The sequence below is a fragment of the Solea solea genome, chromosome 3, assembly GCF_958295425.1.
Source record: "Solea solea chromosome 3, fSolSol10.1, whole genome shotgun sequence".
NCBI classification, from domain to species: domain Eukaryota; kingdom Metazoa; phylum Chordata; class Actinopteri; order Pleuronectiformes; family Soleidae; genus Solea; species Solea solea.
The window spans coordinates 28,660,318-28,686,209 of NC_081136.1; the positions used below are offsets into that span (position 1 = coordinate 28,660,318).

General features: G+C 41.5%; 1 protein-coding gene across 5 annotated transcripts; it reads right to left on the reverse strand.

The window, feature by feature from the left end:
• Positions 1 to 5,054: 5,054 nt before the first annotated feature.
• On the reverse strand, positions 5,055 to 24,682 carry LOC131456559 (ubiquitin carboxyl-terminal hydrolase 15-like). 5 transcript variants are annotated; one of them, XM_058624991.1, is made up of 22 exons: positions 24,578 to 24,682; positions 23,710 to 23,837; positions 23,002 to 23,132; positions 21,101 to 21,227; positions 20,495 to 20,640; positions 19,124 to 19,185; positions 18,528 to 18,617; positions 14,494 to 14,641; positions 14,006 to 14,179; positions 13,455 to 13,613; positions 12,745 to 12,969; positions 12,568 to 12,651; positions 12,203 to 12,297; positions 11,697 to 11,885; positions 11,455 to 11,573; positions 11,052 to 11,336; positions 10,700 to 10,770; positions 10,005 to 10,120; positions 9,762 to 9,911; positions 9,517 to 9,620; positions 8,957 to 9,045; positions 5,055 to 8,327 (listed from the first exon to the last, which is right to left on the reverse strand). In XM_058624991.1, the coding sequence occupies exons 1-22, from the start codon at positions 24,664 to 24,666 to the stop codon at positions 7,905 to 7,907; spliced, it is 3,204 nt and encodes a 1,067-aa protein (XP_058480974.1). In that variant the 5' UTR covers positions 24,667 to 24,682; the 3' UTR covers positions 5,055 to 7,904. The 5 variants fall into 5 exon arrangements, with proteins under 5 accessions (XP_058480974.1, XP_058480975.1, XP_058480977.1 ...); XM_058624992.1 differs by having other exon boundaries at positions 14,494 to 14,596; positions 24,578 to 24,681; XM_058624994.1 differs by lacking the exon at positions 18,528 to 18,617 and having other exon boundaries at positions 24,578 to 24,681.
• Positions 24,683 to 25,892: the final 1,210 nt, after the last annotated feature.

Consider the following 25,892-nt stretch of genomic DNA (forward strand, 5'->3'; position numbering starts at 1 on the left):
GCCTAGCTTAATCCTGGCGTTAGAGCTAGCCTGGAGCTATACTGTTGGACAGAGCTAGGCTAACTTTTTCATTGGTGTTGAGGAACTTCGAACTGTGATTTCGTAATTCGAACTGTGGAGGGCAGCATTGCACCTCATAGTGTACAGCCTGTTGGAACTTATTGGAAGAAGAACTTTAACATTATTTCGAGGCTCAACACTACGCTATGCTAAGCTAACCAGCTTCTAGCGTTAGTGAAAAGAGTGGTGCTAGTCTTTGCTAACTCTGTTGTCCAAAAAGGTTTTTGAATTGTTCTTTTGCGTCTTTTGATATGTGCCATTCCTCTCATAAGTAGTAGTCTTTTATTCAGGTGGTGCACATTTCCTCTTGTACATTCCATGAAAAAAAAACATTTATGTGGTTTTAACATCTGTTCCTCCATCAAATACTGGCTGAGATTTACACGTTTATTTTCTAACATGTTTTCCATCTGATCAATTATTTGTTTTTTGTGCTGCCACCTTGCTCCAATTCAACACATTAAGACAAAGCATGAATGAATGGGGCGCCAGGATATGTGTTGATTGAATGTTCATCCTTCTACCCATCATTAAGCCTTTTTTCTATTATATGAATGTCAAAGAAAGAATAATATTTATTTTTCTTATCCCTCTGTGCCACCCAACTGCTGCACATCGACTCAGGTTCAACTATGGTGATTTTAAACTGGACAGGCAGTTAGAGTGGTCGTCAAAAGCAAGTGGTACTTCATGATGGTTTAACTACATTTCTCGGTGGTTTGGTGTGTGTACAAAGCACAAACTTAAAATGTTGCTTTCTTCGCTCTGCCTAACTGTAGATGTTTCCATTTTTTTAGGTTTCTATATCGTTAAAGTGTTTGGGTTTTTGTGTTTGTTTGTTTGTTTTGGTACTGTATACATTTCATTATGAGACAACAGGAAAAACTTAGGGTTTTTCTGTAGCAAAGAGGAAGTTTAAGCCCATTGAGGAACCATTTTTAAGTGACCATTGTGCTATACTCCCAACCTCTGTTTGTGAATGTGAAATGTACATTTTGTATAAGGAAAAAACAACAACTTATGAAGTCAAGTATAAATATTTTTTATGTTTCTTTGTGTAACTTTGAATTTTTCTGCGGGAAAATAAACAATGTTTATTTTTGGTGTTTTTTTTCCAGAAATAAAAGAACTGATAATAAATGTTGAACATCAATGTTTCAAAAAAAAAAAAAAAAGGTAGTTTGTGTCATTTAATAAAAGGAAAAATATGCAAAATCGAATCAGTCTGAAGGAATGCAATAGAGAAGTGCAGAGGAGTTTATAAATAAGGTTGGTTTGTAATCAATGATCAGCTCATCACCTCAAAATGAGTGAAAATAAAGACTTTGTAAGAGGACAGTACGTCAAACATTTCACTGGGAGCAATGACAGAATGGGGTCAATGATAAACTGTGTTCTCAGTAATAGAAGATTCTTAATGATGAAGATCACAGGAGACACAATTATTCCTTAAGTAGGCCTTAAATGTACACCCAGTGGCCATCTTATTCATGTCTGGAGTGGCACGTGGTGTGATCTTCTCAGGTTTAATGTATTGTGTGTTCGGAGACGGTGGTTATTTGAGATACTGTGACCTATCATTCAAACCAGTCTGGCCTAACTTCTGATAATGAACCAGGCAGAGTCACTTAAATCACCCTTCTTCCTCATTCTAATGCTCGGGTTGAACTTCTTTCTTGACTATGTCTATGCCTAAATCCAATGAGTCGCTGCCATGTGATTTGTTGATTAGATATTTGCGTCAGTCTTTGCCAAATATGAGATATTGGATGTTTTGTGGGTCGCCAACTTGTTCTTTTTCTCAAGATTTACTGTATGTCTGCCGTACACTTTGGAGTCAAATGAGAGCTCATTAATTTTCCACTAGTGTCATGTTTTGGGGTTTTATTTGCCATAGTAACCCACAATTCTGCAAGCAGACACACAAAATGGATCCTTAGCTCATTAAAATAAATGCTCAGCTAAAGAAAATGTGTGATTATTTTCTCAAACATATAGTTTATCCTGGAAATGTCTGGCGACTCATCATCATAAAAAAAACGTCACAAACATTATGCACACAAATCATTACACCTTGAGCACTAACATGTTGCCCTTTTACCAATTAGTTATTTTCTTTGTCTAATGTATTTTTTTGTCACCCATAGCATTCATTCTCCATAAAAATGTGTAATAATGCCTCAAAACTGCACTCATTTTTTACATATAGTAATTTAGTGCAAGTAGAAGTACTTGATTTGTTATTGTAATATATATATACGTATATTAATTCATAATTATGAGATGGTGCCCATTATTCACTTGAGTCCTTGCTCTCTGCATTGAACCCCCAATAATAATCATAATCATACTCATACTATCTCCAGCCAAATATTAAAGCTTTAAGAATACATAACAGGTGATGCATTTTATTTTTTAAATCTGCTTTATTTAAATGAACACAAGATTCGTGTGTAATGTAATCAACCCCCAGTTCACACGTCTGTTAATTCACGCACCTGTTTGTTTCAATAACCACGTGATCTCGTCGAGTAGCGGACATGACTGCACTCCATTCCGATCGGGTTTGATTCCTCTGTGTCGCAAGTCACCAGCGCTGGCAAGGCAGTAGATTGCGCAGTCATCTCCATGAGGGGGCAGTGTGACAACCCGACCAACAGCACAAACTACTACCTCAACCAGCGTCTGGTCCCGGGTGCTCCGCTCCTCACCTCCTTCCCTCTCCACCTCCAGCTTCTGTCCGATCGAGTCTCCTTTTCAGTCCGTGTGTCGCTGTGCGTAAAAGCGCACGAGGACGTGCGCGCCAAACGTGGCTGCATTACCACGAGACAAAAACCCCACCCAGAGTGGGAGAAACAACAACACCCCATGTGTCTTTCCCCCCCCCACCCCCCCCACCCCACATTTCCTGCACCCGCTGTTCTCCTCGGATGACCTCAGTGGAGAGACGCCATATGGCAGGTGAGGACGCGTGGATCTGCTTGGGCAGGAGCACACGCAGCCTCACGGATCCACGATAAAGCCCATCTGTGTGTTACATTAACACAAGAGAGATTAAAAACAGAGTCCGCATATGAACACGAATATGAATGAATGTATGAATGTGAGGAGGAAAACAATGTAGTCTGTGGCTATAAGAGGAAAATCTACCCCATAGCCTACACATTACGCGTGAAAAATACCAACAAAAAACATAATGTAACGATTTAAAAAATATTACAAGGTCAATGTAATTTTCCTTCTAAATCATTGCAGTAGTGTCAGTGTCCTGACTCACAGCTCTATGACCGCAGGCTCGCGGAGAAAAAAACCGACTCCTCACTGGATCCTCCAGCCGCATCTATTGTGTCTGTAAGGAGGAAAAAAATAAATAAAGTTGTCCCGGATTCAAAATCCAGGCTCCGTTCACGGAACAATGAACCCGAGCACTGCGACAGAGTGGAAAGCGCGTCTCTACCCTCTCTTCTGTCTCCACGCAGACGACACACACCCACACGACAGGACGGGAGGAAGGTATGGGGGGGGGAATGAGTAGATGTGGCGGCGGCGGTGGAGGAGCGGCGTGGATAAAACTCGCGGGGGGAGCGTCATGACGGTTGGAGGCGCGACTAGAGATGAGGAGAAAAAACACAGAGGTCCCACTCCGACTGATTTTTCCGAACACCGGCAGGATTGGGGAACTGTCAGAGAGCGCCACCCTTCGGTGACCATGCTACATATTAAATCGTGTTATAAGTGAACTTTGCTCTGAGGCAGAAAATCACTTAATATCAAGTTATGAGTTATTTCTGTATGTTTTTCTTTTTATTATTTTTAAATGATGATATATCGTTCCAACACTTTTATTTATTATAAAAAAACAAAAAAACAGCCCCTACCGCACAGCTGTAAAAATATAATATTTATGTTTTTCATGTAAAACTTGACACTCTAAATTGACTATAGGTTTGAGTGTGAGAGTGAATAGCTGTCTGTACGTTTCCCTGTGATGGACTGCCGACCTGCCTTAAAATGCTCTCTGTGAACACGGCTGCTTGCTCAGGTGAACATGGTGGAGCCCTCTGTATGAAGCTGTCCAATCTGTGATGTTCTGAAAAGCAAAAAATATATATTGTTTATTCAATATTCGACCTAAATTAATATTTAAGTCCACAACACTGGCAAAATGCACTTATATAATAATGAGAAGGGGTGGTCGAAACCTGCTGAACCTACTCCTTCACCCGTTTGGTACATTTTATAGTCAAATTGCTAATATGTGTGCATCACATATTACCTCACCAGGTAGCAGACTACGTTAACGTTGATAACTGACGTGAGCCATAATTCGTCTACCGTTACAGTAATTACACAGACTTATCTGAACTTGCACTGATTTGGGTCGGATGTTCTTGCAAAGGAGAAATAAATATTACCTGTCGGTTGGAGGTTCGGCGAACTAGACCAAGAACCCGCAGCGTACAGTGGATGCGTCCTGTTGAGATGTTGCAAAAAATCGAGGACGTGCTGTTGCGGAACGCTAATTCCATTTTACGGCCATCAGTTTCAGTTACACTAACCTCATCTGATCATGTGATCACGTTGATAGCCATGTGTAACCAAAATTTAATACTGTTTTTAACAATTACTCGACTGATGCAGATAAGTTGCCTCGAGTAATTTTAGTAATCGAATTACTCAAGTTATTCCAGCGATTGTTTTGGCCCTATGTTAGGGTGAGCAGTGTGTGAAAATGGCAGCTTTATTACTAATAATGATATTAATACCAGGATTCAGTACGCGAGGTATAGTGCTATTCGGCCAAAATATTATATACATGTTACCCTAACTCAACGTGGCATTACTGCTAACGCAGAGCGTCCAGCAAATGTTACATAGTGTGGCTTTAATGAATAGAACTTCAACGTGTGTCCATTTTTGTCAGTGTATGGATGTCGGGATGCACGTTAAACACGTCACACAGGAGGGAAGAAGACCAGAGTGAAACCCACAAGAAGCTTTACACATCTTTACTGAAGATTGTGTATAAATACACATGCACATTTCAAATGTAAACCCAAGTGAACTCAAGTGCAGCAAAATCTGGAAACCCTCGTTATGTCATCATCATGCAAGGATGTCTGGATTATTGTTGTTTTTTTTATTTATTTTTCCATTATTTCTTTTCTACAAAAAAAGTCCCAAAACATCAGAACCATCCTTTTTCTTTTTAAATATTCCCTCCCTGACAACAGCACAGGCAAGACTTTCCGAATTGGTGTGTACGTGTGGACCGAAATCCACGTTTTTCTCCCCCGACATATCGGGTCTTGCCGAGGCTTAAATATATTGTCTGTTTATTATTAAATGCTTACATATAAATAAATAAACTTTATCAAATGTGCACTCACAGAGTGAACTCTTATGTACAGTATTGTATAACTCTATAGTAGCAATCACATCTCACACAGTCAGGATGGGGTGAGTCGCCCAAAAAGAGAGACGGCGCCACGGCGATGGAGCCCACCAAGGTGAAAGCGCGGCGAGAGAGAGAGAGATGGTACACGTCTAATATTCTGAGGCAACAGCAGGTATGCTAATGTTGTTTACAATGGAAAGAACGGGTAGAAAAATAAAACATCAACATTCAATCATGAGCTACATAGATGGAAGAATACCCTGCAACAACCCTGCCACAAAATAATTTCACTGTGTCATGATCCCGAGGCCTTTTGGGCAGACCCACCCCTCAGTTTTCAGTTTGTCTCCCCCTTTTTCCTCCACATCCTCAAAGACCTCAGACAAGCATTTATTTGTCCCTTTCTGTAAAGAGACACATTCAGCAGTACCCATTAATGCATACAGCGAGTATCAAAGGCGAGGAAACCCCATTTACCGTCACATTCATCCAAACCGAGAGAGGGAGCCATGAAAGACAGAAGAGGGGGGGAAATGAAAAACAGATCTGGCCCTGTAAAGACTCAAAAGGCATCATCAACCACATACATCTGGTCAGTGTTCATTCCATTTAGCATATATTCTGGCCCTCATGTGGCTTTTATAAAAACAAACAAAAAGCCCTGCAGGATGACGTGGCTGCGATATAACAAGCAAATACAGACATTCATACTCGTGTGATTGTGTGTTTGGAATAGAAAACTGTATATAAAAATAGACGTAGCTTTCCGCTTTGGAAAGTGAAGCCCGGGGAAGTTAGCCACCAGGGGGCGACTCCGCTGTTCGCAAAAAGAAGTCCTTTTGAAAGGACGTCTGTGGGAACACGAGCCTAATGTCAATGATCTTTAATTTGTAGTTGCAGGTCGTCTTCACTGGAACATGATTATATAGAGCAACATGGACGATAAAGCATGGCACATACGAGTTGGACACCAGTGTGATCGACAGCTGGTACTGTCCCAATAGGTAACTGGTTGCAGGTGGCATCCGTGTTTCATAAAGCGATCATTGCACCGGTCAACTCTTTAGGCTTCAAAATGAGAGTTTTGCTTTGCAAACAGTAGACTACGTCCATTTTTATACAGAGTTTGCGGTTTGGAAGAGGAAATGCAAGAAAGACTGCGCAACCGTGATGTGCAAAGCAAAAGGCAACTGGTCCGAGATTAAGAGTTAAGGCCGAGGTGATCCAAACAGACAATGCATCTGATGTCAGCGAAATCACCAATGTTCCCAATCTCACAGTGCCTCAGAGAGAGTGCAGAGCCAAGGTAAAGCTTTGAAAACGAATTACAAAGTATAATGAGAGGGGGAGTGCTGAAGGGAAGATTTGTGTCCACAACTGCTGCCTGCTATGTGGAGATCATCGAGACAGAAATTTGAATGCTAGGACATTCTGAAACAACTTCTCCTGATTCACGTTTGCAGCTGAATATGCACAAATACAATCTGTATCCTTACACTGCAAAGTCTGCTGGTTAAAAAAGTTACCCTGCTTTATTTTGGGTATAAAAAAATGTGTTATTAGCACACAAGACCAGAGCGAAAGACAACATTAGCACAGCCTTAAATTACTAAGGTATGAGCCTGTGAACGAAGTACTCAACTGTCTAAAACTATAAGACCACAGCAGCAGCAGCAGCAGCAGCAGCAGCACAAAGCTGTTTAACTCTATAAAACCACACAAATACAGGCATCACTTCTTTACGTTAAGTGTGACTGCACACGCATCTCACCACTGGCTTATTAAAGGCAGCTTCCTAAGCTTCTTTATGTGAGAAAACCCTCTGAGAGACAGCATCATTGTTAAACAAATGCAGTGTGTCTGGCAATAATACATGAAATAAACAAAAAAAGGTGGATGGTTGGTGATTGTGCAATTTTCAAAAACATTTCCGCACATCCCGACAACCCCCAAAATGATTTCAGTGTCTAAAATATTTACAAAAATCTCTAAATGATACTAAAATGATATGCCAACAATGCATTGCTCTGAAATATATAAATATATTTATGTAAAAAATTTAACAAAGGAACACAAAAAGCAGTGGGAGGTTCAGAGTGCTGCACTAACGTACGGAGTCACCTCAAAATCCATCCCCGGTGGTATTTAGTGAGCAATTCCCAAACGGACAGACTTGGCGACACAAACACACACACACACACGCGCACACACACACACACAAACACCGTGATCCAACCACAGAGGAGGGCCCTGATTTCTTAGAGTGTACTGTGTACCGCAGCAGCTCCCTGACCTAAAACACATTGGCTCCGCCTGTGGAGCGGCCGAGTCTGAGCCACAGAGTGGAACTGATGCCGCCCGCTGCCATGCTGAGTGTCCATATGGCTTTGGATGGAAAGATTCCAGCATCCATCTCTCCATTTATCCGTTGTCCCGCGTGTCAACTTCAGTTGGTTTTCATGGTGACATCCCGATTGGGCTCCTCCTCCTCCTCCTCTTCCTCCTCTTCCTCCTCCTCCTCGTCGCCATCTTCCTCCTCATCGTCTCCCTGCTCGTTGTCGTTGTCATTTTTCCTGCATGCGCTCTCGTAAAGGTCCTCCTCATTGTTCTGAGCAGCAGCAGCAGCAGCTGACGAGGCACACTGCGTGGAGGAGGTGGTCTTTCTCTCCCGTCTCTTCTCCTCCGCCGCCTCGTTCTCATTCTCATTCTCATTCTCGTTCTCCTCCTCCTCCTCCTCTCCCTCTCCCTCTCCCTCTCCCTCCTCTTCCTCTTCCTCCTCCTCCTCCTCCTCCTCTCGGTCAAGAGCAAAGTAGCCTGTGCCTTTCACCGTGTCCTGCCGCTGGTAAAACAACACGTAACCAGCTTTGGACTAAAGACACAAAAGAAAGATGAATTAAGAGATGACTCTCAGAAATTAAACACTGGCCACCGTTATTCATTTGTTTGAAATACAAACTTCTTCAACACCCCCACTGTCAAAAACCGGCATGGTTCAATTTCCCAGAGCACACTGTGCATTGACACCGCAAATAAATTGATTCAGAGGCTGAAAAGATTTGGTTTCCATGGGAAGGAAACAGAAAATACTTGCTATTACCGTTACGTCATTAGTGGGCATGTGTGGATATGCCATCTGCCATGTTGCCACTAATGTGTTTATTTCTGTTCGCATGCACCGAGTAATGGTCGTCATCGATGATGGTGAAACTTTAGTTCCGTTTGGCTGATGAAGAGAACACCATGGTTCATATAATTGTAGCCCTAATGGCTGGCATGGAAGTACTAAATGAGACTTTGGCTTGTGTCCGAGCTTACTGTTGTTTATATACTGCACATGCCACTGGACATTTTAACTGTTCACCATTACCGTAATAGCAGCAGACCACAACAACCACAGGAAACGGTAACTTCTAATAATTCATCTCAATTGGTCAAATGATTCAAAACTGAACTTCTTTACTGATATAAGCAAAAAAAAAAAAAAAAGGACACACTCACCACTATTTGATCTTCGCTGGCAGGAGACACGCTGCTGTCATCAAAGTTGTACCACTTTCCATCGTCTTTGTTCTTAGCATAAGCAGTATCTGAGCAAGACCAGACAGTGTATAAAGTAAACGAATTACGATTTAACGGCCCTTCGCAGGTGCACTTTTTATAGCAAGTTATAAAGTGCTGTGTGCCTCTATCTCAGAAGTATCCGAGAGTCTCTGTCTTACAAATGTCTTTGTAAATGTAACTTGGATTAAGCCCAGTCAAGTCTCCAGGAGAGTTCTACATATTAAATTACACACACAGTCTCCTACAGTGAAAACATTCATTCATTTGAGGAACAAATTGGCTACATTTACTTATAACTAATAACTACACAAACTCAACACACAGTCACGAAGAAGGCTTTAAAAAAATGTGTTAAAAATGCAGAAAAGACTGTAGTGAATTCCATAGCTGTATTTGATAAGAAAATACAAACAGCATAACAATTTGTTGTAATTGCACTGTATGAAATGATAAAGTGACGAAATTCAGTGATAAAAAATCATGTGTGCAAGTCTTACAGTGGCCTCCACCCATTCCTCCATAGTGGTTAGAAACGGCAATGAGGTCGTAGCGACACGGCCCCGCGTTGGGGTTGATCAGGAACTCAGACATGTCCAGATCTCTACAGGGAAAAAAATGCATAAAACACTGTCACAATACAAAAAAAGTGTCCAACTACATTTTGATAATTGTGTTTTTCCCTTTTCTATGATAATCTGTGGCTCGTCAGGACATGAGGACGAGTGTGTGCATGTTTGTGTACCTCAGTGGGAAATCAACAAGAGAGTCCAGTTTATCCCTCATATAGCGGCTGTAAGAGAAGCGCTTCAGATGGACCACCAGCACCGGCGGCAGAGACCACAGGTCCAACTTTTTAGTGGCCTGTTGGTGCTGCTTACAGTTAGGACAGTACCTGCAGGACCAGAGGGTTCATAATTAAATCGTAGTGGGTGTGGCTATCTGCTTGTCACTCCTTCCTCTTGATAGAACGGCAAGTGTTTCTCACCATGGGTCCTCTGCTCCTAGTTTTTCCTTGGTGGTAAACAGCTCAATGCAGTCCTTAAGCTTGAAGAAAGCCTTCTTCTGGGGCTTGTACTCCATGCTTTCATGCTTGTCAAAGTCCTGCTCAGTCAAAGACACACACACACACACAAAGAGAATTGTTAGCAACCACCACTTAGCAATACCGAACACTGCTGTGTGTCACTGGACATGATAATGTCCTTGTCCAAAAATAGAACAAAAGCTGATAACAATAAGGGGGTGTCATACAAGTACTGTGTGTTCTTTCTTCAATTTCATTCTAATGAGAACCATTTCACCAAAAAGTGTGTATATATACAGACAAATGTTGGCTTTATGCATACAAATCTAAAAATGCACTGAGCTGAAACAAAATTACAATTACACACCTTTCCAAATAAATCCTATTATTTACATCTTATATGATTACATATGCCCTTTTAAGTGTTTCATTAAAAACTATAATTTAGTCAACAAAGATGCCTATTTGTATCATTTTGTAATGAATTAAATAGATCTTTAATTGGCTCCAGTCTGCCGTGTTTTATTACATTATGACACTGGTAGACTCCTTTTCTTCTACACCAAGGGTGTGTGCTTCAGAGTGATGCAGCTCTTCTGTAAAACTAAAAAAAGCAGTCATCAGATAATACCTAAAGATCAGGATACTGGTTTTACCTCGACAACGGTCTCATCAAAGTACTTTTTCTTGATCTCTGGTTCCCAGTCCAAGGAGAGATAAGAGCGGTCTGTGAAAAGGTGAACAGATCAGACAAGTCGCCTTTAATTTCACTCTACGTTCTCATTGCCATCACTCACATAACTTATTCTGGTGCTTGAAAAATGACTCATTTACTTTCCTATGTTGTAATTTAACAGTAATTGTATTTATTATCTGAGTATGATCTCCACCATTTGAGACATTGGATACTGAACAGGCAACACTATTATACATAAGGTTGATAATGAGGGAAGACTTGTTTTTTCCTAACATTAATTCTTTATTTCCTTGGTTCTCTTCCGTTCCTACCACTGAGTCGGAGATGTCCCTCGTCAAAGCGGATCTGCCTGGTGTCCTCCTTGATGAGCGAAAAGTCCGTTTTGCCCATGTTATTGAACTGGAATGTAAAAAGTCTCTTTTTGTTGTTGTGCTCGGCCGTCTGCTGGCATTTGGTGGAGTTCTGTGGGCCGACCACGCCGTTCTCCAGTTCATTGTCCCCGCCCACAGAGTCCTCCGATTGGCTGTTGTCGTTCTCGGAGGGCAGCTCCTGGTCCTGACTGGACTCGTCGTCCTGCTCGTCAGTCTCCATTTCACCTGAAGGAGAATATTTTATAATCACCTCTGCTAATTCTAAAGAATAATATCTTTGAGTAATAAATGCCATTAGGCAAAAATACAGGAAATGTTAAAACATTCGAGGAAAAGAACTCACTTGGCGAACCCTCCTCCAGAACTCCATTAGTGGCATTACCATTGACAGTGTGTGGTTTCGATGGCTGCGTCTCTTCGCAGTCCTCCTCATCTTCCTCAACTGAAGATCGCACGAACCGGCTGCAGACATGAGACATTTTTATTTATGGCAACATTTCTGCTAAGAATCTTTAGGGACCTCTTTTTGAAGTCTTGACAAACTTTCATCTCAACTCACAGCCATCAGGGAGACACGTGACCTACCAGAGGCGCACAAGCAGCATGTTATATAGTTTGTCTTCACTGAGGGTTCTGGGCACAGCGATGAGGAACGGTTGTCCGAACAGCGGCGTGCTGGTGTGGTTGTAGCCCGACTGTTTGTACTTCTCCCTCAGGTGAACTGGGATCACGACATGGTCCGTGTCCTCCACCCTGTTCACCGCCAACTCAAATCTGCAGAAAGTTGTGGGGTCAGGTTTTGAAACAACACTGAATGTGACTCATAAATCGTTGGAATATAAAGCAAATTTTACTGGGAGACAGTCCACTGTTCTAAATTTTAAATCTCTGGGGTCCCAGATATATGATTTGAATCATAACTGCAGCTGATCGATCAGCCAAAAATGAAATATGAGTCAATTCTGTCGTATAATATGGTAAACAAAGGCCATAACCTTCTAACCTTCTAACCCTAACTCTGTTAATAGCCCAATTATAATCACAATGTAGTTAATGCTGTTAATGCCCTCCTAAATAAGCTTCACACTCACACATAGATATCATCTCTCTCCATGATGCTGCTGAGGTTTTCATTGGTAGCAAAGATCCGATGGAAACGGTGGTTGTAGATGTCAGTTACAATCATCTGAGGGAAAACGGACGCAGAAGAAAGAACAGGCGTAAAATGATGTGACCCTGAGGTCTTTCACTAAACTAAGGTTGTTGAGCTCATTTTTCCATGCTTTCATGTAATAAAAATAGAGAACATTTTATCCACTAGCTTCTGACCAGAGGCAGGCAGAGACAGTTTAAAAGTGAATGACTATTTTGGGTTGTGCTGTGTAAGCAGATGCTCAGCACTATAATAAAATGATTGCTAATAAGAGCTGAGATGACTGTGATATGATGTGTATACCTTCTCAGCGGGAACTCCAGACAAGCTGGAGAGGGAGGTACACAGGTCAGATATGTAGCCCACCTTAGGCACAGTCAGCTTGTACTGAAACAAAAGACACAGGCCAATTACCCATCGTCTCCACATGCAATCATGTACTGATGATGCTACAAGTTATGATAAGTTAACTTATGTTACCTGAGTGGGTTTGGCCAGAGGGTCGAGTCTGACCAGATAGACCTCCAGTGTCCGCTCCTTCCTCATAGGAAGTGGCAGAGTCAAGTAGCAGAAAGGATCGAAGGTCACAGAGACCTTGGAGCACACAGGACACACCAGGGTGGACTTGAAAAGGCCGTGGAAGATGTCCACGATGATTGAGTCGTTTCTCTTGATGTGGCTCTCCCACGCTTCTTCCGCTACCACCTGGAGGAAACAACAAAACACAAACCAGCCATTAAAAGAGGTAATAAAATGTGAAAAATAAACATATTAATTCAATCTAACAAGGAGACTGTTAAGAAAAGGCTATCTGTAGCATAAATCAGTGCACAACTACTTAAAGTGTAATCATTAAAGGAAATACACAAACTTTCTATCAAGGGTTTGGAAAAAAAAACTGTGCCAGTGTTTTTGGTCACGTTTGTCTATTTGTCTGCATGAGAGCGTACTCATTAAGTAAGGGGAGGAATTTTATGACATTTTCTGGAGGTGTAAGTTGTAGCCAAGGAAGAAATTATTAGATTTTAGTGGTGATCCCGACATGGATGCAGATTGAGGACAAATTGTTAACCTTGCCGAACAGAAGGGTAAATTGACACCTTTGGTTGCTTTCATTCATTTTTTTTAACACATTTGGAGATTTACACAACCGTTGACATATACTTTTGTATAAACGCTGTGATCATTACCTTGTCGGGCCTGCCGTAAGCATCCTTTAGCTGGATGTAGGGCTTCTTCCTAATGCGGTTCAAGTCCTCGTGAAGGCCGTCCAGGAGAAAGGCCAACAGCTCATGAGAGTCCTGCTGCTGGTAGCCTGAGAACTGAGGGGCAAAGCGGCCCACCTGGGTCTGGAGGATAACAACATGCGCACAAATTTGAAAAGTATTCCAAAACTTTGAAATAAAGTGTAACTGTTTAACATTCACAAAAAAATAAACTTCAACTGACTTAAGGCGTTTAAGATTTTATTGGTTCACATTTAGCCAATGTGAATTTGCCTGAGGCTTCAAACTTGTTCCTGCACTTTTAAACCTTTCAGTTGCCACTGTGCTATTTTTCCTCTGGTTTCATACGTGCCTTTGTATATTAAAGTGACAATATACTCTACATTCCAAAGATATATTTTCCACTCTCTGCTGCCAGTAGAACAATTTCAAAGTTAGCAGCTGTGTGTGACACATAATACAAAGTCAAAAAATACTGTACATTTTCCTGCTGTAAGTTTTATCCAGGTAATCACCTTGAAAGGCCTTGGGGTGACATAGCTGAATTTGCCCGACCACAGCTGCTTGATAAGCTCAGCATAGGCCTTGGCAATCTCTCCTTTCATTCCCAGCGGGTTGTCCTCGTTCAGCTCGTCCGTGTATTTGTCTTTGAGGAAGTACTCCGTCAATGGAGGGATATTACTGAGACACTAAAGAGGAGTAAAAGAAGAGGATGGATTAAGGCTCTTCATGAGATTCTTTTCATGTGACACAGTGTTTTATTTTCTTTTTAATACATGTCATTGTATACAGACAAGAACCTGTGCATATATTCAACAATTTTCTTTTTCTTGTTTAGAACCTTTTTCTTCCACATTTAACATGAACACATCTGCTTAAGGGTTTAGGAATCCCAGGTGAAGTGAGAAGTCCACATTCCCTGAGTAAAACTTTTAAGACTTAGCAAGATTTAGAATAAATTCCCATTTTTTTGTGCAAAGCTCCCTGGAGGCATGTTTGTTACCTGCACTGCAGAGTTCATGAAACAGGTGTTGCCCAGGTTGGAGAGTCCACAGAGGCCTGAGCGCTCACTCTGTCTGCCATGGTCCGAGTAGTCGTAACTGTTACTGTAGGGGTGGTAGGACGGCAGACTATAGCTTGAATTCTTCACACTGTGCAACAAGCATACACAAACAGGCACGTTATGTATAGTACAAATTATATAGTACAGAAATAGTATATCACTACATCTATGTTTTAATTGTAAATAAATGTGTTAGTACAATCAAAAGAAAACACTTCAACTAGCACAAGTTCACACTATTTTCTTTCTGACTATAGACAAAAAACTACAATTCCCAACACAGAGCATTTCTCCGGCTTCCTAGACCACAAGATTGATCTTAAATGAAGGCCTCCCCAGCTACGCCAATCAGCAGACCTCTGAATTGGCTGTAAGCCACTGCTGGTCGTTTCTGGCTCCCACTGTTCAAGGGAAACAGCTGTGATGGTGGTAGAAGCAGCGACCTCACAGTTCAAGACACGGTGGTCCACCCTCCTGCTGTCCAGCTCCACTGCCTCTGGCCTCAGGCACCACCAGCAACACAGGAGCATGACATCTCAGCCCCACCCCGGCCCACGCCGGCCCACATGACCATGTGAAACTAAAGGGCCAGCAGCCTGGACAAGGTCTGGTTCCGGTGTGTCGCATGCAGATCCTGAGTTTTCAAGTATGGGAAGTAAGGTCCAGCTCTCGTCTCTCACTCTCCCACTGTCTCTGTGTTAACTCAATCCCACCTGGTGCAGCTCTAGCACAGCTCCAGTAAAGGCTACCTCAAGTTTAGGCCAACATTTGACTTCAAAGTCCAGCAGAGGCCAATGACACAAAGCACATAAACACAAACACACACACTTTCTTTCCTAAAGCTAACTAAGCAGTTCCTCTCCTCTCTTCTCCTCTCTTCTCTTTCTTCGGGCTCTACCACCTGACATCTTGTTATCCTCTCTGCCTCAGACGTCCTGTCCTTGCTGTCCTGTCCTGTGCTGTCCTGTCCTCCGGTCTCCTGCTCCTCCCTCTGGCCTGCCTGCTGCTCTCTGCTGCGCTACGGCTAGCAGCGGATATTTATAGCAGCATCAGCAGCAGCAAGGATGCTCAAGACTACCAAAGCTAGAGGTGCACAGAGAGAGAGAGAGAGAGAGAGAGGGAGAGAGAGAGGGAGAGGGAGAGAGAGAGAGAGAGAGAGAGAGAGTGAGGTTGAGAGAGGGAGGGAGAGGCAAGAGTATAGAGGGGGAGGGGCGGACAGTACAAGGGGTAGAAGCTGACAGAAGACAAATGAGATGGGGATGGAGGGGGTAGCTGATCTACTGCATCCAGCTGAGGCTGCAGTATTCACAGGCCTGACTCTCTATTAGTATTTCTAACCCCCTCCCACCCCAACATACATTAACACCCAACATTTGCACTATTATTTCACCCCTTGCTGTTAAAACATACCCATCCTCAACAAAACTCACACTTCACTTCTGACACGCCATCTTTTATCCTCGTTAATATGCCATGGGTGTCTGTAAGAGAGCTTTTCAAGGAGCTTCTTGGAGGTGGTTCTAAATAAATAAAATAAAATCTAGTAAGGGAGGCAGTTTCATCACAGGGCGATGGGAGGAAAGTGATGCGGGGAGAAGGACTGGAGCAGATGAGATGTATTCTGAAGGTCACTTAGACTGCAGAACATGTGCATTGCATTGAGCTCAGGGGAAAGGAGAGAGGAGAGGAGAGAAAGGGGGAACTGCTTGCCAGAATCAGGGGACACTCTGCCTTGTAAGACAGTGACAATTACTGCGGTTACAGAGCAACGCTGACCAGACCAAAATTGCAAAACCAGAAAACAAGTGTTAAGCTTATGTGGGAGCACTTGAGTTTAAAAAAAAAACGATTCCATACATAATTCAGAGGAAATAACACTACAGCGGAACTAAGGTAAATCAGGGACATGAGAGCTGCTAAGTCTGAAGATCCAATTTCCCAAAGTCACCCACTCTATGAATCCACAACCACGGACAGAAATTATGCCACTGCTATCAAAAAAAGAAAAAAAGTGTAACGCAGAAAATGACAAAGTGAAACTATGTTAGCAGCTGACATACCAGAAATGTAATGTACTGAGATATAACTGGTAAGATTATCTTTACAGTTGAGAAAGGGCCAGGTCACTTCACTCCCAACACTTTCCTCTTTTGTAAATATTGATTTCTCTTTTGGGGGTGGGGGGGGGGGGGGAGGTGGCAAGCCTGCAGCAGTTATTTATGCATTCCAACAGTATTAATAAGAAATGCATTTCAGAGAGTATGTATAGCTGCAACACACACACACACACTCTGAGACACACTCCAGCATGCAGTAAATCACACACATCCAGTGGAAGGAGGAACAGTGATGTCTACTGGACAGCAGAGGGACAAAGCTCCACCCACAGTAGAGCAGTGCTCTCAAGCAGAAGGCCCACAGCTCCTCTGGGTCCTGGTGCTTTTGGAGGAAAAGCCTCCATTAGTTTTTAGTTACATTTTCAAGGAACAGAAACTGAAAGTTAAAAAGAAACTGAGCTGTGAGCCAATTTGGCTTTGCAGAAGAACAATAAGAATTTATTATAAAGACAAAATTAAATCTAATCCACGATGATGTTTAGTTTCTGAGATTTACCTCATACACAGTGTATCAAATCTGTCACCCCTGCCTCTTAAGTAAAGGTGGTTTAGTAGAATTAAGCATCTGAAAATGTAAGCTCCTGGCAGTGCTGCATGCTTGAGCAGAGGGATTTTTAAATGATTAACAAGGACGCACTTTTGTTTGTCTGATAAATGTTTGATATCTCTGAATGAGCTTGTGTGATGTATTACATTCCATTATACAGAGACGTTAACACACTAAAAGCAGTCTGGAGACATGAACAAGTCTTGCAAAGGCCATCTTTTGAAAAGGGCTTAGTTGAAATAAAAAGATGTGATGATAAAAACATGTCTGTTAATCAGTGAACTTTTTTTCATTTGAAGAACGCTGAGCTTAAGGTCTAAGATTCTGTCTCATAGCTGCACCTCAAATACAGTGCAAGTACAGTGTTGTGCTTCAGGTGTGGGTGAAAAATGTTTTGTTTGAGCAACTGATCCCTAATCAGAATCCAAAAGATTGCATAATGCAGTGACACAACATGTTTTTGAAATGGGTGTAGCCGTCTTGCTAAATGGCTTGTGTGCTGAAAACTGTGATTCTGGACTACCACGTAGATCGAGGCCACAGAAAAAAATAAGAAAACATTTAATACTGTGGTAAATACATTATTAAAAAAAAAACAATTTGGTTTAATTGAGAAGATTGTATTATGTGATTAGGTTTGTAGTTACACCTTAAATACACCGTTGTGAGGCTTGTTATCAGAATGTTGTGATTGTTTCTTGTATAAAACTATTATGGTTAAGGGCGATCTCAAAATGTTATGGCACTGATTAATACGTAAAATAATGATCACATTAGCCATGATCATGGAGTTATAGGGAAAATGCTCAATAAATCAAGTAGAAAATCAGATGCAAACGATAAACCAAGATAATTAAAAGCTGACTCAGGCACCCAGAGGCACCCGCGGGCCATTTTTAGAGAGCACTGCTGTCACCGAGGGAAAATTCCAATGAGATCAATTCCTAGTGATCCCCCTCCCCCGCTGAGTGATCAGCTCTTACAGCTGAAACTGCATCATAAGGAGAAAGTTTTAAGTCGCCACTCACAGCCAGAGACAGACCAGAATAAAACATGCCACTAGGATACTGTAAACTACTTGACTAAATTGAGGAATGGAACAAATGTTTGATCAGTCTTTGGTCAAATAATTTCAGCCACAATTTATAAAGACTTTCTCTAAGCTCACTGTCACTTCACAAGCCAATTTGATCTGCAATTCAAGTAAGATTAATGTGAAGGTCTGCACAGAGCTACACGTCCGGGCTCCATCTCTGGCTGTCAATGTCCGAACCCACCCTTCAGCTATTCAACCGTCTACTAGGCCTTACTTCCTGCTGTTGAAGCTGCTGTTATGATTGTTTGTGAGAGATGAAGGCGAGATCTTTGGCAAAGCAGAGAGATTGGAAGCACCAGATGACCTTCAAAAGATAAAGAATAGATCATGAGTTAGAGAAAATAAGGAGCCATTCAAGAAACGTGTGCGCGTGTCCATCAAATAAAACTGAGATGAGACAAAATAAACAGAGCGATATGTCAGCAACAAAACATCAAGCAAAAGAGGCAGAGGGGGGCATTTTTGAAAATAATGAGGTGCACTAGTGATATTGCTGGCAAATGTTACGGAGGGTTTACATTTTGTAATTTCTGAAACAGAGACCATGGAAAAGTGTTTGAAGCAACTTCTTAGACAAGTCACTCTAGTGCTTTGTCATAACAATGTCCCTTCATACTGACCAAAACCTGCAAAAATTGCTAAACAATTCAAAATCAATTGCCTTGAGTGTTTGTAATATGTAAGTAAAGTTGTGAGTAGTGTTTGAATATAGCATGGAAATTACATTCCATTACTGTGGAAATGTCTTCTGTCCGTCAACAAAGACAAATAAGGTGATATATATACACAGGTGATGTGCCGTTCACTCACTTTGGTGCTGTGGAGCCTCGAGGCCAAGAGCCGTCCTCATTCTTCTGCTCTATTACAAGAACCTGAGGGAGAAAGACAAAGCTGCTCCATCAGCTTTCACTAGTTTTAAAAGATGCCGGCACATTAAAGTGTCTAAATCTCTGACCAAATGGCTGCATTAAAATGCATCTATCTCAACTTTTTCAAAATGCAGTCCTGGGTGAATGTTCAGGCATAATTTAATCATTTTAATCAATGTGGAACAACCTGTAACTGCTGCTGCTAAAACATTTGTATCCTTTCAACAAAAGGGCCTATTTAAATGTGAAGAGACAGGGAGCCAGATGGATGTTATATGCCAATTGACTTGGTGAGGATTTGTCTGAGGCTTAGCAGTCCTCTGGAACAGCTGCTGGTGAACAGGACTGTGCTCTGATCTGAAGCCTGCTAGCTCACTGTGGCCAGGTGTCCCAGTAAATCTGTGTTAGATCCAACCAGCCAGGTGGAAGTCAGGGTGTTAGTACATTACAAAGTGAGGTCAAGTGCTTTACACTGGCAGCTGATAAATATGTGGGATTGGACACTGCATGTTTACTGCCTTTCTTGCCCCATTTAGCCCATATTGAGGTTTTCTGAGGATCATGTTAAATGTTTACCCAGGAGAGGAACATGGTAGATGGCAGCAGCTGTGATGAACAGAAAATATCAGGGCACCATCTATAAGGATGGGCGATATGGAAAAAAAAATCTTATGATGTAGTTTTTATATCATTCGATATCGATATATATCGCGATATAATGCAAATCAATATTTCTGTCAAGTTTAAAGTTTCCACTTTACTTTGAAGTGAAACGTAAAGACAGGAAAAAGGTTATTTTGGTTAAAATATTGTTTATCTTGGTAAAAGTTGAACATGACACCTGTAACATGTTCTGCAAATAGCATTGCTTCAGGTGTCTTCTTCTTGGTCTTCCTCGATAACACTGTCGCTCAAGGTTTCGTTGTCATTTTCTTCACTTCTGGCGTGTTGGCGTGCATGGCTGCAGTCATAAAACCCCTGTTTGTCTTACATTGTGTGCATCAACATGACGAGCTGCAGCTATGCCAGCTACATGGTTCAAAGCACAGTTTCTCTCGTTGTTGGCTGTTTAGGTTGTCTATTAGTTATATCGTGATATATATTGTTATCATGTTATCGCCAAGCCCTATCCAGCTACTGGATTTATGAAATCTGTTCGTAGATGCCTGAACATAGCACAGTGATTACACAAATAAAAACAAAATTATATATAGATTACTTTGTTTAAACTCTGAAATAATTACAGTCTTAATAGCAAACTGGACACTCCTGTGCCTCTTCAAAGAAAACAACCATGCAGGGCAGTTCCTACCTGTCCTTGGTAGAGGCCAGCATCCTGAATTGTGCTATCAGGTTTGTTGAGAGGCTCAAAGGTGTTGCTCATGTACCTGTTCCACAGCCTGGTCTCTTTCTCATCAGGAATGCTGAACAGCTTCCTCATGTCTTTCTCTATCAGGTCTGCAGCAAAGAATGAATACAATTTAAAAAGAAAAAAAACATGACTAAATTCAGTTTGTTTAAAACAGCAATATTACAGAAAACTTATTTACAGAAAACAAACAAACAAAACAACATAAAAAAAACAACAATTAGATAATCTATCATCATCATTTCATTTGAATCCCAACAGCATTATTTTGGATCAAAAATGGACATGGCTGATAGAGATATAAGTAAATGTGATTATTGTGACAAATTAAAAGTGCTGGAGTTGGAGTTTTAGAAGAAAACTAGTGTTTGATGAGTGATGTGTTTTTTATCAGAATAAAGATTTACTAGCTATAAGGATAATAAAATAAGTCCTGCGTTGTTTACAGTATATCCTTTCCTTTATCAGTAGTATGTGTGCCAAAAATGGTCAAGCCAAATTGAAATTCTTGAGAAGTCATTTTATCACATTATGATGACTCAGGCTTACCTATTGTGTCAGCTTTACTGAAGCGTCTAGTGATCAAATTGTCCATGTTGCTGTCTTCACAGAGCTTCAGCTCTGTCAGGTACACCTCCACCTTACAGTGCTTCACAAACATACCCTGTTCCACCACCTGGAAGAAAAATGGGGTGTTATTCACTATTCACATCTTTTTAATGTTCAGTCATCAATTAATCTACACACTTTCTTAAGTAGCACAGGAATAATCAGAGGAATTTCCAGCACTTCCTATATCTTATCCAGAATGCATTAGTTACAGTAGCAACAGGTACCCATAAGTCTCTGCTGCGAACCTTCATTCATTTCCTCTAAACATGTCTTTATAGCACCAACCTGTAAGTCAGCTTTCAACGCACAATCAGAGAATATGACTAGGAGCTAGTAAACTTGAAAGTATACAAGATACAGCATTATACTTGTATCACTCTAATAATCTAGTTTCAGTCTTAGACAATGACATTTAACAGACAAACTGTGGCTTGTACCAGCTACTGTTTCAAGACTATAACAAAGCAGGCTATGCTGTCCTGGGTGCCACTCATCTGGTGTCCTGACAGGAACACAGTGAGAGTGAAGCGCTTAAATTAGCAGCACCTCACAGAAACAGCTGAAGGGTCCCAGCCTATTTATTTCACCGCTGATCCCCCCCCCCTCCAACACACACACACACACTCTCACATATATATACACACACACAGTACCAACTTCACCAATGTTCCTGCAGTAGTCATGCACACACACTCACGGCTCAGATTCTCCCTCCAGCCCCTCCCCTATCCAAACCCCGATTGCCCGGTGGGCCCATCCTTCTCCTCAGCATTACACCCATGTGTTTGTAAGCGCAAAGCTATAAAGGCAAACTCATCGCCAAAGTCTGAACAGAATTTCTCAAATCAAAAACCAGTCTAAAACCATTTCACCCAACCATGCCCACTCCTCCCTATCTCACTCATGTCAAAAGCTTCTCTCAGTGTGACCTCAGCTTCCATTCCTCCACTTAAAAAAAAAACAAGGACACGCAGAAACACTTCACTGGTGTTGGCAATTAGACCAGGGTAGTAGGAAAGGTAGCACCAAAACCTTTAACCAAAATCCTCCTAAATCCTTTTACAAGCATGTTCCCCCCACACCTCAGGATGACAACCCCACAAAAGAAACCGCTCTCAAAACAGAGGAAAACTAATACAGGACCTCCTTCATGTTGTTTCTTGCTGATTGCTCCATGTAGCTTTACAGTCATCCAGAACGTTGCCTGAAAATAGAAACCCGGCAGCCACCCGATATGTACCAATACATACAAGGCAAAAGGGGAGGGTCAATGGAAGAGGTGGGAGAAAGAACTAGAGAGAGAGAGAATGACAGCAATGAAGGGGGAAGAGGAACCTCTTCTAGCAGCCATGATGCCATGACTAGTGAGATTTGAGGCAGGAATTTGATAAGCTAAGTTTTAGCCACCATCATCAAGCATTCTTTAAGAGCAGTAACCATACATAAAAACTATCAGTGGTCACTATACCAGAATATGAACTAAAGTCTCCTTAACACAACACTAATAATTATGAGAGAAATTAATGAAATGCTTAAGGAAATGAATGAAAAATACCATAATTGTTACTTAATATCACTGCAGGGTAGAACTCCTAACTTCTAGCTTCTGTGCATGGTATATTTTAATAAATCTAATTGACAAATCTAATCTACTATCCAATACAATTATTCAAACACATTTATCCCTTTCAATCCAACAGACGCCACACTACCACTAACGGCAAGAATTAAACTTGCATCAGAGAAAACCATCCTCTGTTGTACTGTAGGTTTTATCAGCAGCACAAGCTCTGACCCTCAAATCGTTTCATAGTCGTGTGGTCATGATTGAACCTTACCTTGCGTGCAATTGGCTCCTGGACCTCTGTCAGTCCGTACCAACTGACAAGCTTATTCCAGCCCTCTGTGGGAACCAGGATGTAGTCCAACTCATCGATGAGGTGCTCTTTGATGGCCAGCACATCCCCATCTAATCGCAGAAAGAAGAGGAACAGAATAAGACAAGGCATATTTATTAGTGAGACTACAATAATTTGTCTCTTACACCAGTCATTCCAAGAGAATGAGATGGACTCCAAGGATAGGCTGCCAGAGATATGTTTCCAGCCTTTTTAAGTAAGATTTATTAAATAAATATCACATGCAAAAAATGAAGCTATAATTTATTGGTCAAACATTTAGCTCTAATTAGAAACATTATCTTTTGCATACATCTATTCCCTTTGTGTATTGAGTCACAATAGTTTAGAAAACACGGACTTACACTATTGACCCTGCAATGACTGTCTCATGTCACACAAAGAAAGGGGTATGCTGGAAAGCTTTCTATGAACCCCCACTCCCAAAAAAAGCATGCTCTATAGAGCTGGTCAACAATGTTGTTTTCATTCCCCTTTCCTCATAACTCTTTTTTGCTACTTCCAGAATGACGAAGCATTGCTGTCTGAAAGGCCCTGGACCAATGTAAAGGCCACAGAGTATTTAATATATACTGTATTCCCTCCTGTGAATTTAGGTGTTAAGAAATGGAGCTTCATCTGTCTTACCTCTGAGAAGACCAGAGTTGTCAACTGGCCCTGGGTAGACATTCTGGTCCCCCATCTGGTATTTGTCCCAACTGTCAAATCCCACATATTTCTTCCACTGTTTAAACCAGTGACTGTCCACCAGGTACCTGCAGTGGAGACAGACAGTAATACAAATTAGGTCTGATGAAACAGTGTGGGAGGATGGTCATTGTTGGATTACGCAGCAATCTTTAAAGTGTCAACACAAAGGTTCTTCATATTTAACAATTCAAACAATGGCAGGAAAATGTCACCTCTCTGTCTGTTCTCTAAACAAATCTGCAATTGAGATTAAAACATGTAACAGATTGATGGTTGTAACATATGCTGTGTTGACGCGGGGCTGAGTTCAGGTTGCTGCATGCCTGGTTAGCTGGCTCTGTGATTTTGACAGGTGTTTTTCTTCCACTCCGCCCTGCCTGGAGTCGACAGATGAACCCACTAGCTGGGAAACCACTTGGAGCCTCGGTGGTCTGGCCATCTAGCTAGTTATCAGCCTGCTAACTAGCTCCAACACACAATGTGTATATTCACTGAGATCATGTCATCAGATAAAATGTTAAGTGGTGGTTATACAGGGGTGGACACGACAGCCAGAATATAACTTTCGAGCGACATGAATGGTCTATCGTTCTTCGTCAGTTGAACAGGTAGAAACAGCTCACAGCGCCGCTAGCACATCGAGCTGACACACATGAAACTGACGAGATTCCGTTAGCTAGCTCGGAGCTAACTGTCAACAGGGCTCGTCACCTCCGCTTTCTTAACCCTCACGGCGTTGACAGCGTCGGCGGAGCCAGCCGAAGGCCACGCTGCATCTGTGAAAGGGTTTCAGCTCGAGTCTTACCAAGTGTCTCCCTTCCTTAGCTGAGTTTTCAATAGTGCCGCGACCTCTCCTCTCTGGGTATCCAGATCAGCCGCTCCTCCTTCCGCCATCTTTCCTCGGACATCACCCGCTGCATGCTGGGAAAACGCGGGGCGTCACCGAGGCACGGAGAAAGTGACGCCCTGTATCAACCAATCAGCAGCTCGCTGCCGGGACAGGGGGGGAGCGTGACACCCAGTGGTGAAGTTTTTCTAGAAAAATTCTCCAAAACTGCCCCATCATTGTGCCTGCTTATCACCATCAGGACCCACTCTCACATTTTTATTCAGCCAGGAGCATGTCACATTTTAACATGAGCTCACAACAAGCCATTTTAACATTTAATAGCTAGTTTGCCGATATCTGATAATACATTTTAAAGCCAATATCTTGCTGATAATATCATGCATCCCTAGTATGAAATATAAGGGGAAAAAAATTAGCAATGGCTGTCAAGATATTCACATAATATACAATATACACCCTTTAATAAGAAAAGAACAATGAAAAAGTACAGAGACACAATAACATTTTACAGATGTAAACTACAGTTTTATCTGATACAGACAGGATGTGAGGGATAGTACAAGCACAGTGTAAATGTAATGTAGATATTCACAACTTCATATTTCCTGGGATAGATGATGTCACCTTTTCTATTCATGTGTATGGGATTTATAATTACAGAATTGTAGAACTCCACACTGTGAATTGTGGATATTTTCAATTGAATTATGACTATGTGTTATTTCCAATTTAAAATATATTTCATTCCCTTCATGTCTAAAGCATTTAATGTTGTCAGAAAGTTTTTCTCCGAGGTGTTTAGGTTTGAGTATAATGACCTAATTTTAGTCTGAATTTAAAAGTAGAAAGTTACAAGTCATCCAGGAACAACCTGATTTATTTCATCCGGCCTCATTGATAAATATAGCTATGTGCCATCTGCATTACAATGGAAGTGTATGCTTCCTAAGAATGTTCCTTAAGGGAAGCAATAGACAAGGTAAAGAGTATAGGCCCAAGCACTCAACCCTGTGGAACTCTACAATTAACTTTCATATGCAATGAGGCATTATTAATATGAACAAACTGGAATCTATCCGATAGGTAGTATTTAGACCAGCAGAGGGCAGTACCACAGATCCCAAGAGTCTGCTCCAGTCTCTGTAATAGAATATAATAATCGATGGTGTCAAATGCAGCATTAAGATCTAACAGGACAAGTATAGAGACAAAACTCTATACAAATTTAGTACAGCAAATGCAGTAAAATACAAATCTTTAATCCTAGCTT